The 13,400-nt window shown below is 39.7% G+C and overlaps 1 protein-coding gene across 2 annotated transcripts in view; it reads left to right on the forward strand.

Annotated features, from left to right (window-relative positions):
* The first annotated feature begins 520 nt into the window (after positions 1 to 520).
* Positions 521 to 13,400, forward strand: part of MRPS28 (mitochondrial ribosomal protein S28) — a 107,659-nt gene continuing 94,779 nt past the window's right edge. The window contains exon 1 of one of the 2 annotated variants that reach the window (XM_017879835.1): positions 521 to 745. In XM_017879835.1, the coding sequence (XP_017735324.1) occupies positions 551 to 745 (195 nt within the window). In that variant the 5' untranslated portion in view covers positions 521 to 550. Of the gene's footprint in view, positions 761 to 13,400 lie in introns of both variants that reach the window. The other variant, XM_017879834.1, reaches the window with a different exon arrangement.

The raw sequence follows: 13,400 nt of genomic DNA on the forward strand, positions 1-13,400 counted from the left end.
TGCTAGGGACCCTACAGCAAAGTTCCTCCTTTCAAAGTTTAAAAAGTTGGGAGTAGACACTAAATATTAAATATTTAATATTAATATGTGCATATTAGAAAGTGCTACATGGTACTAAGAAAAACACAGGTGCCAGAGAGTCTGCATTTGGGCTTCCACTTCTAAATAGGGTAATCAAGGAGACCCTCATATTTGAGTGAAGACCCCAAACTCGAGTGCTGGCGGCCGTGTAGGGGGGACCGCCGGCCGGGAGAACGAAGGTCACGTTAGCCGAATTTACAGTACAATGTGGACCAACGGATGCCCAGGAAGACGAAATTCCTGAAACTTAAACGTACTTCTAACGCAAAACTTACCGGGCCCCTTTCCAACTATTTAGCCCACCAATTTTAGCTTAAGTCTTTCCCGCTCCACGCCACTCCCAGATGAAAGGCATGCCCCATCCCGTTGGCCTTCAGCGCTCTATGGCCGGTGGGCGGACCTCTTATCGCTCCGCCCCATGACCTGCGCGATTGCGGCGGGGAGGTCAAAGGTCAGAGGTAAAGAAATCATGGCGGCGCTGTGTTGGACCCGTGCTGTGGCAGCCGAGAGCCATTTTCTGCGAGTGTTTCTCTTCTCCAGGCCCTTTCGGGGCGTAGGCACTGAGGGTGGATCCGAAAGTGGGAGTTCCACTGCCACAGAACCTAAGAAGCGCCTAGGCGGTTTCGCGAGCGCGTTGGAGCGACAGTCGGAGCTTCTGCAGAAGGTGGAGCTCGGGCGGGTGAGAAGGAGTCGCGGGAACTACGCCGACGACGCGGTGGGCGAGGCCTGGAGTAGGGGCGGAGCCTGGCGGTAGGAAGGGGAGCCGAGGCCCGGGGCCCGGGGCCCGGTTTTCCGGAGTTGCGGTGGAGTGTGGCTCAGCCCTTGGCCCCTAGAATCCGTGCTTGGTGTTTTACTTCCTTTCGTTGTCCTTTTGTGTGGCATTTGCGTACTAGACCGGGTCTGTCCACACTGCGCGCGTTTTGCTGGGGTTGAATGCTGGTGAGAGGGTAACCAGCGGGGAGCGCTGCTAGGTAGGCGATCTAGGGCGATTTCTGGGACGCTGAGGAGAATGGGACTCACACGGAGAGGCTGTGCTCTGCTGGGTCTTGTTCTAAACAGTAGCTCTAGCATGGAGCTTGCTGTCTGGATAAACATCTGTTAATTTAATGACTGGGTGATGAATCACTTTCTGAACTTGGGCAAGTGATTGAACTTGTCAGCTCTTCACCTCGCTTTTGTAAATGTCTTCTTTTTTAAAAAAGTAAAATAAAATCTCCATTTGTCTCAGCCGGTACTTCTGTAAAGTACCATAAAGTTATAGATAAATGAAATGGAAGAAATAAAATACAAGCCTAAATTTTAATAATTAAACTCAGCAGACATGAAATTGGATTATGTACAAATAAACCCAATTTCTGTATTTTTCTTCCTGGGAAGTAGTACCAAACAGTTCACAAGACTGGCAGTGTCCTGGGTTATAGGGTCATTTTAGTAGCAATTACTGATGTCAAAATTTTTCTGAAATCCAAAGACTAGAAGAAGCCTGGCATATTAGTGTATTGTTTTCTGTTGTAACAATTTGCTACAAATTGAGTGGCGTAAAACACCAGAAATGTGTTGTTCTTAGGGCTGTGAGAAGTCAGATGGGGTCGCACTGGTCTAAAATCAAGGTGTTGGTGATGTGTCCTTTTCTGTAGCTTCTGGGCGAATCTCTTCCTTGCCTGTTAACGTCTCTTCTACCTCTGTCTTCTACTTTTTTGTTTTTTGGGTTGTGTTGTTGGTTTTTGAGACAGGGTCTCGCTCTGTCACCTACGCTGGAGTGTGGTGTCATGATCTCAGCTCACCGAAGGCTAAACCCCCTGGGCTCAAATGATCCTCCTGCTTCATAGCTGGGACTACAGGTGTGCACCACCACTCCTGGCGAATTTTTGCTTTTTTTTTTTTTGTAGAGATGGGGTTTTGCCATGTTGCCCAGGCTGGTCTTGAATTCCTGGGCTCAAGTGATCCTCCTGCCTTGGCCTCCCAAAGTGCTGGGATTACAGATATGAGCCACCTGGCCTGGCGCCCCACTCTTCTCCGCCCGCCATCTTCTACTTTTGAGATCACTCTGATTAGGTTGGCCTCCCCAGATAATCCAAAATAATCTATTTTAAGATCATCTGATTAGCAATCTTAATTCACCTGCAAAGTTAATTCTCCTTTGCCACGGAAGGTAACATATTCACAAATACTAGAGATTAGGATGTGGATGTCTTTGTAGGAGGAGGGGGCATTATTCTTTCTACCATATATGGAGAAGTCATAAAAGACTAGCAGAATAGCAATGACTGACCTGAAGCCACCTAAGGAATGGATTTTAGATCCATCCTTAAGGTAAGACCATAAGAGTTAAGTGCAGTAAGGTTGAAAACAAAGTTTAGTGCTCCCTTCCAAATATTTGTATAGGAAAGGAATTTTTCTATTTCTTACCTAACATTTCTCACTCACACTTCACTCCCATTCACACCACATTCTAAGCCCCTTCGGAAACCCCCATAAAATAATTCTTAATTGCTGAGTTAATTGTGGTAAGAGTGAAAATTGTAGCATCACATGTGTAGTCATTTAAGTGTTTGATACTCAAAATGTAATGTTTGTTTAATGAAGGAAACAACCAAGATGTTTTAGAATCCCCAGAATTTCTTTTCCTTTCCTTTCCTTTCCAAAGCAGTTCAGTTTTTCCAGGAGGAGGCTGGGGTGTTTCCTGGCAGTCCCAGCACATCCGTTAGATTTTTCTCAGGTCAGCTCAGGCTCAGCAAGATCCCTGCGTGGTTGTTCTCCGTCTAACACAGTTTAGAAAACATAATTCTGCTAGATAATGGGTAAAGGTGTTTGGTTTTGATGTACAGTTCACCAGTTTCTTATTCACAAGTCTTTGACATCGTGGTTTAATGGAAATAAAATTCCCCGGGGAGGAGGGTGTCAGGAGGCTGTGTTGTAGTCTCCATTCAGCAAGTTCCTGACTTTGAAGCATTTCAAGTTACGTGAACCCCTTTACTGCTTCTTTGTTGTTGTTGTTGTTTTTTTCCTGAGACGGAGTCTCGCTCTGTCTCCCAGGCTGGAGTGCAGTGGTGCGATCTCGGCTCACTGCAAGCTCTGCCTCCCAGGTTCATGCCATTCACCTGCCCCAGCCTCCCGAGTAGCTGGGACTACAGGCGCCTGCCTCCACACCCGGCTAATTTTTTTTTTTTTCGTGTTTTTAGTAGAGACAGGGTTTCATCGTGTTCGCCAAGATGGTCTCGATCTCCTGACCTCGTGATCCACCTACCTCGGCCTCCCAAAGTGCTGGGATTACAGGCATGAACTGCCGCGCCCGGCCTACTGCTTCTTAATTGATACCACTGACTTCAGTTGCCCTCTTGTTCAGGTCATTACACACACTGTGGACCAAAGTTATCTTCCTAAAGTTGGGCTCTGTGATCAGACTTAATGAGGTTATTTGTTTATTGTTCTCCTTGAGAATCTTCTAAATCTCCATTCACACTGCCTGCAAGATTAAATATACAATGGTACATCTCTCTACTATGGCTTCAGAGGCCTACCGCCATTCAAGACCCTGCTTGGGTTAAAAGCTTAGGCTCAGTTCAGGCTGCCAGGTTCTGCCATCTTTCAACTGAGTGACTCTGGGCAACTTACTTAGCCTATCTACGTTTGCTATCTTATCTCAAAGTGGAGATAATGCTCCAACTGGAGTTACTGGGAAGTTTATGTGAAATAATACATTTAACATGCTCTCAGTACGTTGACTGGTACAGAGTAAGCTTTATTCAGTGCATTTTAGCTTTTATGTGGCCCCAGCCATTTCTTCTCCAGCCTTCTGCCTTCCTGAGAATAGTTTCACAGAGATGTTTCCACAGTTGCACAGTTCTTTGAAGTCCCATTGTTTTCTTAAACAATAATAAACTTTAATTTATCAAACCATGTAGATTCATCTCTTGTAACAGATGTACCGCTCTGGTGGGGGATGTTGATAGTGGGGGAAGCTATGCGTGTGTCAGCACAGGAGGGTTATGGGGATGTGTCTATATTGTACTCTCAATTTTGCTGTAAACCTAAAGTGCTCTAAAAAAATAATTTTTTTTTGTTAGTGAATGAATATAAAATGCTATTTAAAAACATAAGGTGGTATATGCTCTAACTAGAGGTTGAGCTGTGTCATTCAAAGAGACAATAAAATCAAGTTTTTTTCATGGCAAAAGCCCAAAGCCAAACAAAATATAAACACCAGAAAACAACCATGCACATGCCATTCTATTTAATCCCAAATGTAAGGACATTCGTCATCACTAATATGTTAACTTGTGGTGCCAAAGTAACATGCGACACATCAGAATAAAATTTTTCCTAAGTTTTCCCAGTAGAATATGTTTCAGGAGGTCAGATACCTTGTCTTTCTTATTCTGTTGTATTCCCAGTGCCTAGCACAGTCCTTGACCCATAGTGGGCATTCGGTAAATATTTGCCAAATGTGTGAATGAATGAATAGTACATGTAGTGCACATTTGAGCTTCAGTTACACCTGGCCTCTCTTTGAATTGTAATATGTGTGACTGTTCACAAACAATTGTACAAGAATAGTACAGCCTTGAGCATGTCAGTTGAATGTGCCTATCCAGAATAATTGAGTAAAAATAATTTTAAGAGTAGTAAGAAATTGAAAATACCTCATTAGTTTTAGTTTTAGTATTTATTGGAAGTTTTCAGTGTTTTTCTAACATATTTATGGTAAGGAATTTGAGGAGTTGTTGGGTGTTGATAGGAATTCAACTTGTGAAAAAACTGACTTTACCTCTTTTGAAGTTACTGGACCTATTTAATTGAAGAGTTTCCTGAGATTACAAGATGAATGAATGCCAATTGTGTATTCAGGATTTTTGAAAAATATTGTTTACAAATTTTATAAAAGTAGTATTTGGTTACTTTAGAAAGAAAATTTAAATAGCCCTGAAGGTTATTATGTGAAAGGTAAAAGTCCCTTTTTCTTTCTTTCTCAAGGCTGGAGAGTGTGTTTTTTATGCCTAGCTACAGAGTTTTATATTAACACACATATAAGTATAAGCTAAATATTACTATATATTTAAAAACATTAATTGGTTCATAGTATGAATACCGTTTTAAACTATATTACAGTTAAAAGAGTAAATTCTGCAGTGACGCAATCTCGGTTTAAATCCTGGTTCCTTTACCATTTACTAGCTGTGTTGCCTTGGAAAATTACTTAGTATCTGTGTATCTCCTTTTCCCCTATGACATGAGATTTTATGAGATTAAATGAATTCATTATTTAAAACACTTAACACAAGTGCCTGATACTTAATAAGCACTTAGTATGTTTTAGTTGCTGCTGCTGAAAATTGCATTTTTTACCTAAGTAAGACTATTTTTCCTTATCATTACATAATACTTGCTTGGTACTCCATGGTGTGGATGTAGCATAATTTATTTAAGCAGGAAAGCCTTCATTATTGAACTTTTAGGTTGTTTCTGTTTGTTTTTGTTTTCTGACACAGTGTTACGGTGAACATTTGCATTTTTTCCATACTTACGAGAGTATATTTGTAGGCTATATGTTGGGTAAAAGTGTACACACAATTTGAGTTACAGCCTGTGTGTACTGAACTCCCACTTACAGTACATGACAATGTCTGTTTCCTCAGCCCCTTATCTACACATGGGGTGTAATAGGTGGATTTTCTTGATATTCGACAATTAAAATACAGAAATTGGGAACTGGGATTATCATCCTTCATTCCTGATTTCAGTTTTTGATTTTTATCATTATAACTTCATGTTGACAGTTTTTGACTTTATAATAAGTGCTGTCAATTTGAACTCATAAAATGCACTTAAAATAATAAAATACTACATTTGCGCTGTATATATTGGGATTGTATGTAAGATTTCATTTGTAAAATGGTTTCTGCTTAAAATATTCTTTTTGAAGATGAATTTTGCTGTTCTCTAAACAAATCATTATTTCTTTACCCTTTATCCTGGAATTAGCTTCCCTGCCTGCAAATTCTGTTGTAAAAATCTCCTCTCTTAGACCTTTGTGATCTCACCAAACAGATGAAACTGTTTTTGAATGTTCTGGAGTTTTGTGTTTTACTGCCTTTATGGTATACCCACAGCTCTCATTATGGTAAAGTGATTTCCAAACCTGTTTTGTCCTGTTTTCTAGCTGTAGTTCCTGAAGAACAGGGGCCATTTTCAGTCCACCCTCTTGATCCTTTGCATAATGCTTTACACTTAAGTAGGGATCGAATGTATATTTGCTGATTTAAGTTGGAATGAAATTTAAACAGTTTGATGGCTGAATAATTACAAATGAAAATAACATCTCAGATGGCCTATTATTAGACTTAAAATACGTATATGATGAAAGTCCAAGTTGTACCTATTGATTTAGTTTTTTTTTTTTTTTTTTTTTTTTTTTTTTTTTTTGAGACGGAGTCTCGCTCTGTCGCCCAGGCTGGAGTGCAGTGGCCGGATCTCAGCGCACTGCAAGCTCCGCCTCCCGGGTTCACGCCATTCTCCTGCCTCAGCCTCCCGAGGAGCTGGGACTACAGGCGCCCGCCACCTCGCCTGGCTAGTTTTTCTGTATTTTTTAGTAGAGACGGGGTTTCACCGTGTTAGCCAGGATGGTCTCGATCTCCTGACCTCGTGATCCGCCCGTCTCGGCCTCCCAAAGTGCTGGGATTACAGGCTTGAGCCACCGCGCCCGGCCCTGATTTAGTTCTTATAGTCGTTAAAAGTGTAGACTTACTTATATGTGGACCTCAGAAATAAGTGATGTTCAGTAAGAGCCCATGCATATTATCCTTACAGAGAACTTTTCCCTGCAGCCAGGAATTTAATAAAGGGCAATGCATCATGAAGTTCTTATCCTATTACACACTGAGGTTACTAGTTAAAGGGAACCAAAGTTAAATGGCATTAAGTGTAATGCCACTGTCTGTATGGAGGTTGTAGGTTCCATAGTCATCCCATGCTCAGTTACCTACTTTTCTTTTATTTGCTTCATTAGCTTTAATATTGGTTTATGCATCTTTCCCTTCAACTAATTTTGTTTTGTTTTTAGAGTAGCAACCAAATTTTTTTTTTCAGACAGGGTCTTGCTCTGTTGCTGAGGCTAGGGTACAGTGGTGCAGACTTGGCTCACTGCAACTTCTGTCCCCCGGCTCAGGTGATTCTCCCACCTCAGCCTCCTGAGAAGCTGGAACCATAGGTGTGCATCACCATGCCTGGCTGATTTTTGTTTTTTGTTGTAGAGATGGGGTTTTGTCATATTGTCCAGGCTGTTGTCACACTTCTAGGCTCAAGCAATTTGCCTGCCCTTGCCTCCCAAAATGCTGGGATTACAGGTGTGAGCTACCACACCCGGCCGTCCCATTCATTTTTATAACCATTTAAGTCAGGTACCATTTTCCCTCCATTTTTAAAACCTTAATCCTTCTTATGTCACTTAGACAATATAAATTTGTAGAATCTGTTAAGGCCATTGGGAGCTGTGCTATGGCATATAACTCATCTCATAGCCACAAGGTGGCAATAGTTGAGCAAAGAATTGGTTTTTCTGCTTTGTGACTCTTACTCCTTCTTAGCAGTAGAGGGTGGCACGCCACTTTTCAGAACGTTAGAAAAAATGTTTTTCAGAGAGTTTTGGGGCTGCACAGTAAAAATTTTACTCAAATTTTGAATTTATTTAAAATACTGATGTTACATGACAGTTTATAGTTTTACCTTATTAGCAATATACTAGATTTCATGCAAATATTTTTAAATGTAATTTCTTACTTTTTTGTGAATATTTTTATTAGTATTTTTTTATTTGCAAGCCATACTGCGATTATTCTTGAAGGACAGGAATATTAAAATCAGGATGTCAATCCTTTCAGAATACTGGGAAAAATGCAAAACCTTATATAGGATTTAAAGGGGCTTATTCAATTATAATGGCGGAAATTAATTTATTTTTGACTATAAGTTTTTAAGTGCCACTAATTCATATACCTTGTCATTTTAGTTAAAAAAAAAAAAAAATATATATATAGTTAACCCTTTGTTTTCTTACCAGTTTTACTGACAACTTTAAAATTATACCAGTGTTTTAAAACTATTTGATATGTAAAGGAATGATAGAACATGTTTCTGGTTTTAACCGTGGTGCCAACCTGTTTTACATTACAGAATTCTAGGAGAATTACCTCTGAGTAATAAAATCTTTTGAAATGTTGTATGTCTCACATTTTGAAGCATGTTTAGAGGAAATGACCAGTTAATATAAAACAATGAAATAGTGAAGAAGTAGATAGAATTATCTGGGGAAAGTAGGTTTTTGTTAACATCTGTAACATGCTTATAAGCAGTACTATACATTTCCTAAAAGAAAAGATGTATATGTTCTGCATGTGTTTTGTTTTTGTGTGGTCATATGATCTGATCATACCCAATTGGACTCATGACTTCCCAAGCCAACCTTAGTTTTTTCACTATTTGGAGATCGTAACTCTTATTTTTACTCAGAAATTTCACTTCAGTCTTTTAATGTGTCTAGGTTTGCTTCTAAGTCAGCTCTTAAATTTTTCTCTTTTGATCACATTAATTTTTATAACCTGATTATGGCCCTTAAGTTTTTATCTATTGGCATTAAATAACAGGAAATAAGGGCAATTAAGCACATTCAGGTGGAGCCTGGTTTGTTGGGATTTAGAAATAAAACTAAATAGTCTTGATTCCGTTTGGGTTTTGCCTACCTTTTTAAAGCTTTGGGGATTCCATTGTTGACAACTGCCAGGAAATGAATGGTGGACTCAGTCTAGGAGTTGGCAACTGAACAAGCTGCCTGACCTCTGGCCAGCTACCCAAATTGAGATGATTGGGTTCTCTCAAGGGACATAAATGCACACTGAGAACTGGGTGTCACTGGGACACAGAGTATTTATCCCAAAGAAATGAAATATTCATAGCAGCTTTATTTGTAATAGCCCAAAACTGAAAGCAGCCTGGATGTCCTTCAACCATTGAGTGGTTAAACAAACTGTGGTATATCCTTACCGTGGAATACTACTTAGCAGTAAAAAGTAATGAGTGATTGGTACACAAAATAATTTGAATGACTCAAGGGAATTATGCTGAGTGAAAAAAAGCCAGTCCCAAAAAGTTACATATGGTATGATTTCATTTATATGACATTTTTGAAATGACAGAATTATAGAGATGGAGAACAGATCAGTGCTTACTAAGAGCTAGAAAGGAGGGAGGTAGAAGGGATATGTGGAGTTACAAAAGGACAACATAAGGAATCCTTGCGGTGATGGAGTTGTTCTGCATTTTGACTGTGATGGCCAGTACAGAACCTTTACATGTAATAAAATTGCATTGATGATTACATGTACACCTGGTGAAATCTGAATATTGGTGGATTGTGTCAATGTTAATTTCCTAGTTGTGATATCATACTATAGTCTCCTAAAATGTTACCATTGGGAGCACTGGGTAAGGGTACAGGGGCTCTCCATGTATTCTTGGTTACAACTGCATGTGAATCTACAATGATTTTTAAATAGAAAGCTAATTTTTTTTAAAGGGAGCATTTCAGTGGTCTGTTGGGCCCAGCACTGGTAAGACCATTGAATTCCATAAACATGAGATGATTATCCCACATTATTTTCTGTAAGGTAATTTTTTGTTGTTAGAAGTAATGCAGTGTAAAATACCAGAAAAATCCAGGAATAGTTAGAAGTAAAGTTCCACATGCGTACGTGCATACCTTAACCTTTAGTTAGACAACTTCTGTCTTACTAGAAACCTTAAAAGCATCCCTTGGTCCCAGTCTATGCATCTGTCAGCATCTGGCTCACAGCTCTACTCAGAAAATGAGAGACTGACTATCCAGTCTCCTTTTGTAACTCTTTTTCCCTATCTAGCATAATGATTCTCCTGCTCCCACGATATACCACTATTACAGAGATTTCTAAACTTTTTTGATTATGTCCCTTTATTAATAAATTTTTGAGCACATGTTCCAGTATTCACTTAAAAAATACATTTGTGACTGGGTGCAGTGGCTCACCCCTGTAATCCCAGCACTTTGGGAGGCCGAGGTGGGTGGATCACGAGGTCAAGAGATCGAGACCATCCTGACCAACATGGTGAAACCTCATCTCTACTAAAAATACAAAAATTAGCCAGGCATGGTGGCTCACACCTGTAATCCCAGCTACTTGGGAGGCTGAAGTAGGAGAATCGCTTAAACCCAGGAGGTGGAGGTTGCAGTGAGCCAAGATTGCACCACTGCACTCCAGTCTGGTGACAGAGTGAGACCCCATCTCAAAAAAATAAAAAAAAGTGTGTGTGTGTGTGTGCGTGTGTGTACTTATATATATATGTATGTACTGTAGTTTTCTTTATTATGTACATTTTAAAGCATTCACACATAAATATATTTTGAAGGTGAAGTAAAAAAAAAAAAAAAACAAATAGAAATTCCAGTGTTTTCTTCTTTTGTCCTATGGGTTATGAGAGAGATTACTATTCTTTCTTACAACCTGACCTTTTTCCTTCAGGCCTGGTCTGTAAATATGTATCGTTGGAACATATTTGGACACAGGAAAAAAAAATTTCCTGTGTCTTTTTATGAACAATCTCCCCTTTAACCTTCTCTGCAAGTACTTCTTGGGTGCTTTCTTGGTTTCCCTTGATAACACTGCTTCCCTTCTGGTCTTCCCTAGTATAGATTGCAATGGGTCTCAAGACTAGGAGAAGAAAATAACTCATCTTGGTTCTCGTTTCTCAGTACCATTTCAGACTACTGTTCTTTGAGACGGAGTCTCGCTCTGTCCCCCAGGCTAGAGTGCAGTGGCCGGATCTCAGCTCACTGCAAGCTCCGCCTCCTGGGTACACGCCATTCTCCTGCCTCAGCCTCCCGAGTAGCTGGGACTACAGGCGCCCGCCACCTCGCCCGGCTAGTTTTTTGTATTTTTTAGTAGAGACGGGGTTTCACCATGTTAGCCAGGATGGTCTCGATCTCCTGACCTCGTGATCCACCCGTCTCGGCCTCCCAAAGTGCTGGGATTACAGGCTTAAGCCACCGCGCCCGGCCCAGACTACTGTTCTATCAGAAATACTTTTAAAAGGCTCCTTGATAGAAATCTTTTCGATTCTTTCAATTTTTCAACAGCATCTGGCTCACAGCTTTTCTCTTTTCTTCACACTTACCATCTTCATTGACCAGCATTTACATTTGTAAACCAAAAACAAAATTCTAAAGCCCCTCAGCCATTTGAATGGACCCTCGTGTCAGCCAAGGGCATTCCAAATTTAACCTGAAAGACTAGTTCAGGCCATGATGGGAAGGGGGAGCCAGACATGCCTCATTATACCTCCCTCTTTTCAGAATTAGTGATAGAAATGACTGTGTAAGTCTAGAAAGAAAATTTACAATCTGTTTTTTCTGAAGCCTGCTACCTGGAGGCTTCATCTGCATGATAAAACCGTGGTCTCCACAATGGCTTATGGTCACCCAGACATTCCTTTCTATTGATAATAACTCTTTCAGCCAATTGCCAGTCAGAAAATCTTTAAATCTACCTATGACCTGGAAGCCACCCTCGCAACCTGCTTCTAGTTCTCCTGCCTCTCTGGACTGAACTAGTGTAACCAATGTACATCTTACATGTATTGATTGATGTCTCATGTCTCCCTAAAATGTATAAAACCAAGCTATGCCTTGACTTCCTTGGGCATGTGTCTCAGGACCTCCGGAGGCTGTGTCATGGGCGTGTCCTTAACCTTGGCAAAATAAACTTTCCAAATTGATTTAGACCTGTTTCATACTCTTGGTTTACACATTAATGACTACCAATACTTTGGCCACATAGTTTTTTGTATATTAACCTTATATTGTGTAACCTTGCTGTAATTACTTATTCCAGGAGGTATTTTTCTTGTTGATTCTTTTTGATTTTCTACATGGATCATCATGCTATCCATAATAAAGCATAGTTTTATTTCTTCCTTCCCAATTTGTATACTTTTATTTTTTCTTCTTTTCTTAGTGCATTAGCTAGGACTTCCAATACAATGTTGAAAAGCAGTGATGAGAGGGGACATCCTTGCCTTCTTCCTGTGCTTAGTAGGAAAAGTTTCAAGTTTCTTAACCATTACATATGTAGGTTTTTTGTAGATATTCTTTATGAAGTTGAAGCTTTCCTCTAGTTTTCTGAGAGTTACTATTATGAATGGGTATTGGATTTTGTCAAATGCTTTTCCATTTGACAAAATGAAATATGACCACGTGATTTTTCTTCTTTAGCCAATTGATGTGATGGATTACATTTTTTTCCTATTTTTAATTTTTGTGGGTACATAGTAGGTGTACATACTTAGGGGGCACACGAGATACTTTGATACAGGCATATAACATGTAATAATCACATCATAGTAAATAGAGTATCCATTCCCTCAAGCATTTATTCCTTGTGTTACAATCAAATTACACTCTTTTAGTTATTTTTAGATATACAATTAAATAATTATTGCGTATCACCCTGTTGTGCTCTCAAACACTAGGTCTTATTCATTCTTTCTAACTACTTTTTGTACCCATTAACTATCCCCACCCCCTTATATACTGTAAGTATACTATAGCACATATAAGGGAGTGGGGATAGTTAATAGATACAAATCCCCAATACTCTTCCCAGCCTCTGGGTAACCGTCCTTCTACTCTCTGTCTCCATGAGTTCAATTGTTTTAATTTTTAACTTACACAAATAAGAACATGTGAAGTTTGTCTGTCTGTGCCTGGCTTATTTCACATAACATAATGACTTCTGGTTCTATCCATGTTGTTACAAGTGACTTTTTTTTCTTGTTTGGGACTGAATAGTAGTACTGCATTGTGTATATGTACCACATTTTCTTTATCCATTCATCTGTTGTTGGGCACTTAGGTTGTTTTCAAATTTTGTCTGTTGTCAACAGTGCTACAGCAAACATGGGAAGTGTCTCTTCAGTACACTGATTTCCTTTCTTTGGGGTATAAAACCAGCAGTGGGATTGCTGGATCACATGGTGGCTCTATTTTTAGTTTTGTTTTTTTGTTTTTTGTGGAACCTCCAAACTGTTCTTCAGAGTGGTTGTACTAATTTACATTCCCACTAACAGTATATGATGGTTCCCTTTTCTCCACATCCTCATCAGCATTTATTACTGCTGGTCTTTTGGATAAAAGCCATTTTTAACTGGGGTGAGATGATATCTCATTGTAGGTTTGATTTGCATTTCTCTGATGATCAGTGAGGTTGAGCACTTTTTTTTTTTTTTTTTTTTTTTTT

This window comes from Rhinopithecus bieti, unplaced genomic scaffold (genome assembly GCF_001698545.2).
Source record: "Rhinopithecus bieti isolate Rb0 unplaced genomic scaffold, ASM169854v2 scaffold_11803, whole genome shotgun sequence".
Lineage (NCBI taxonomy): Eukaryota > Metazoa > Chordata > Mammalia > Primates > Cercopithecidae > Rhinopithecus > Rhinopithecus bieti.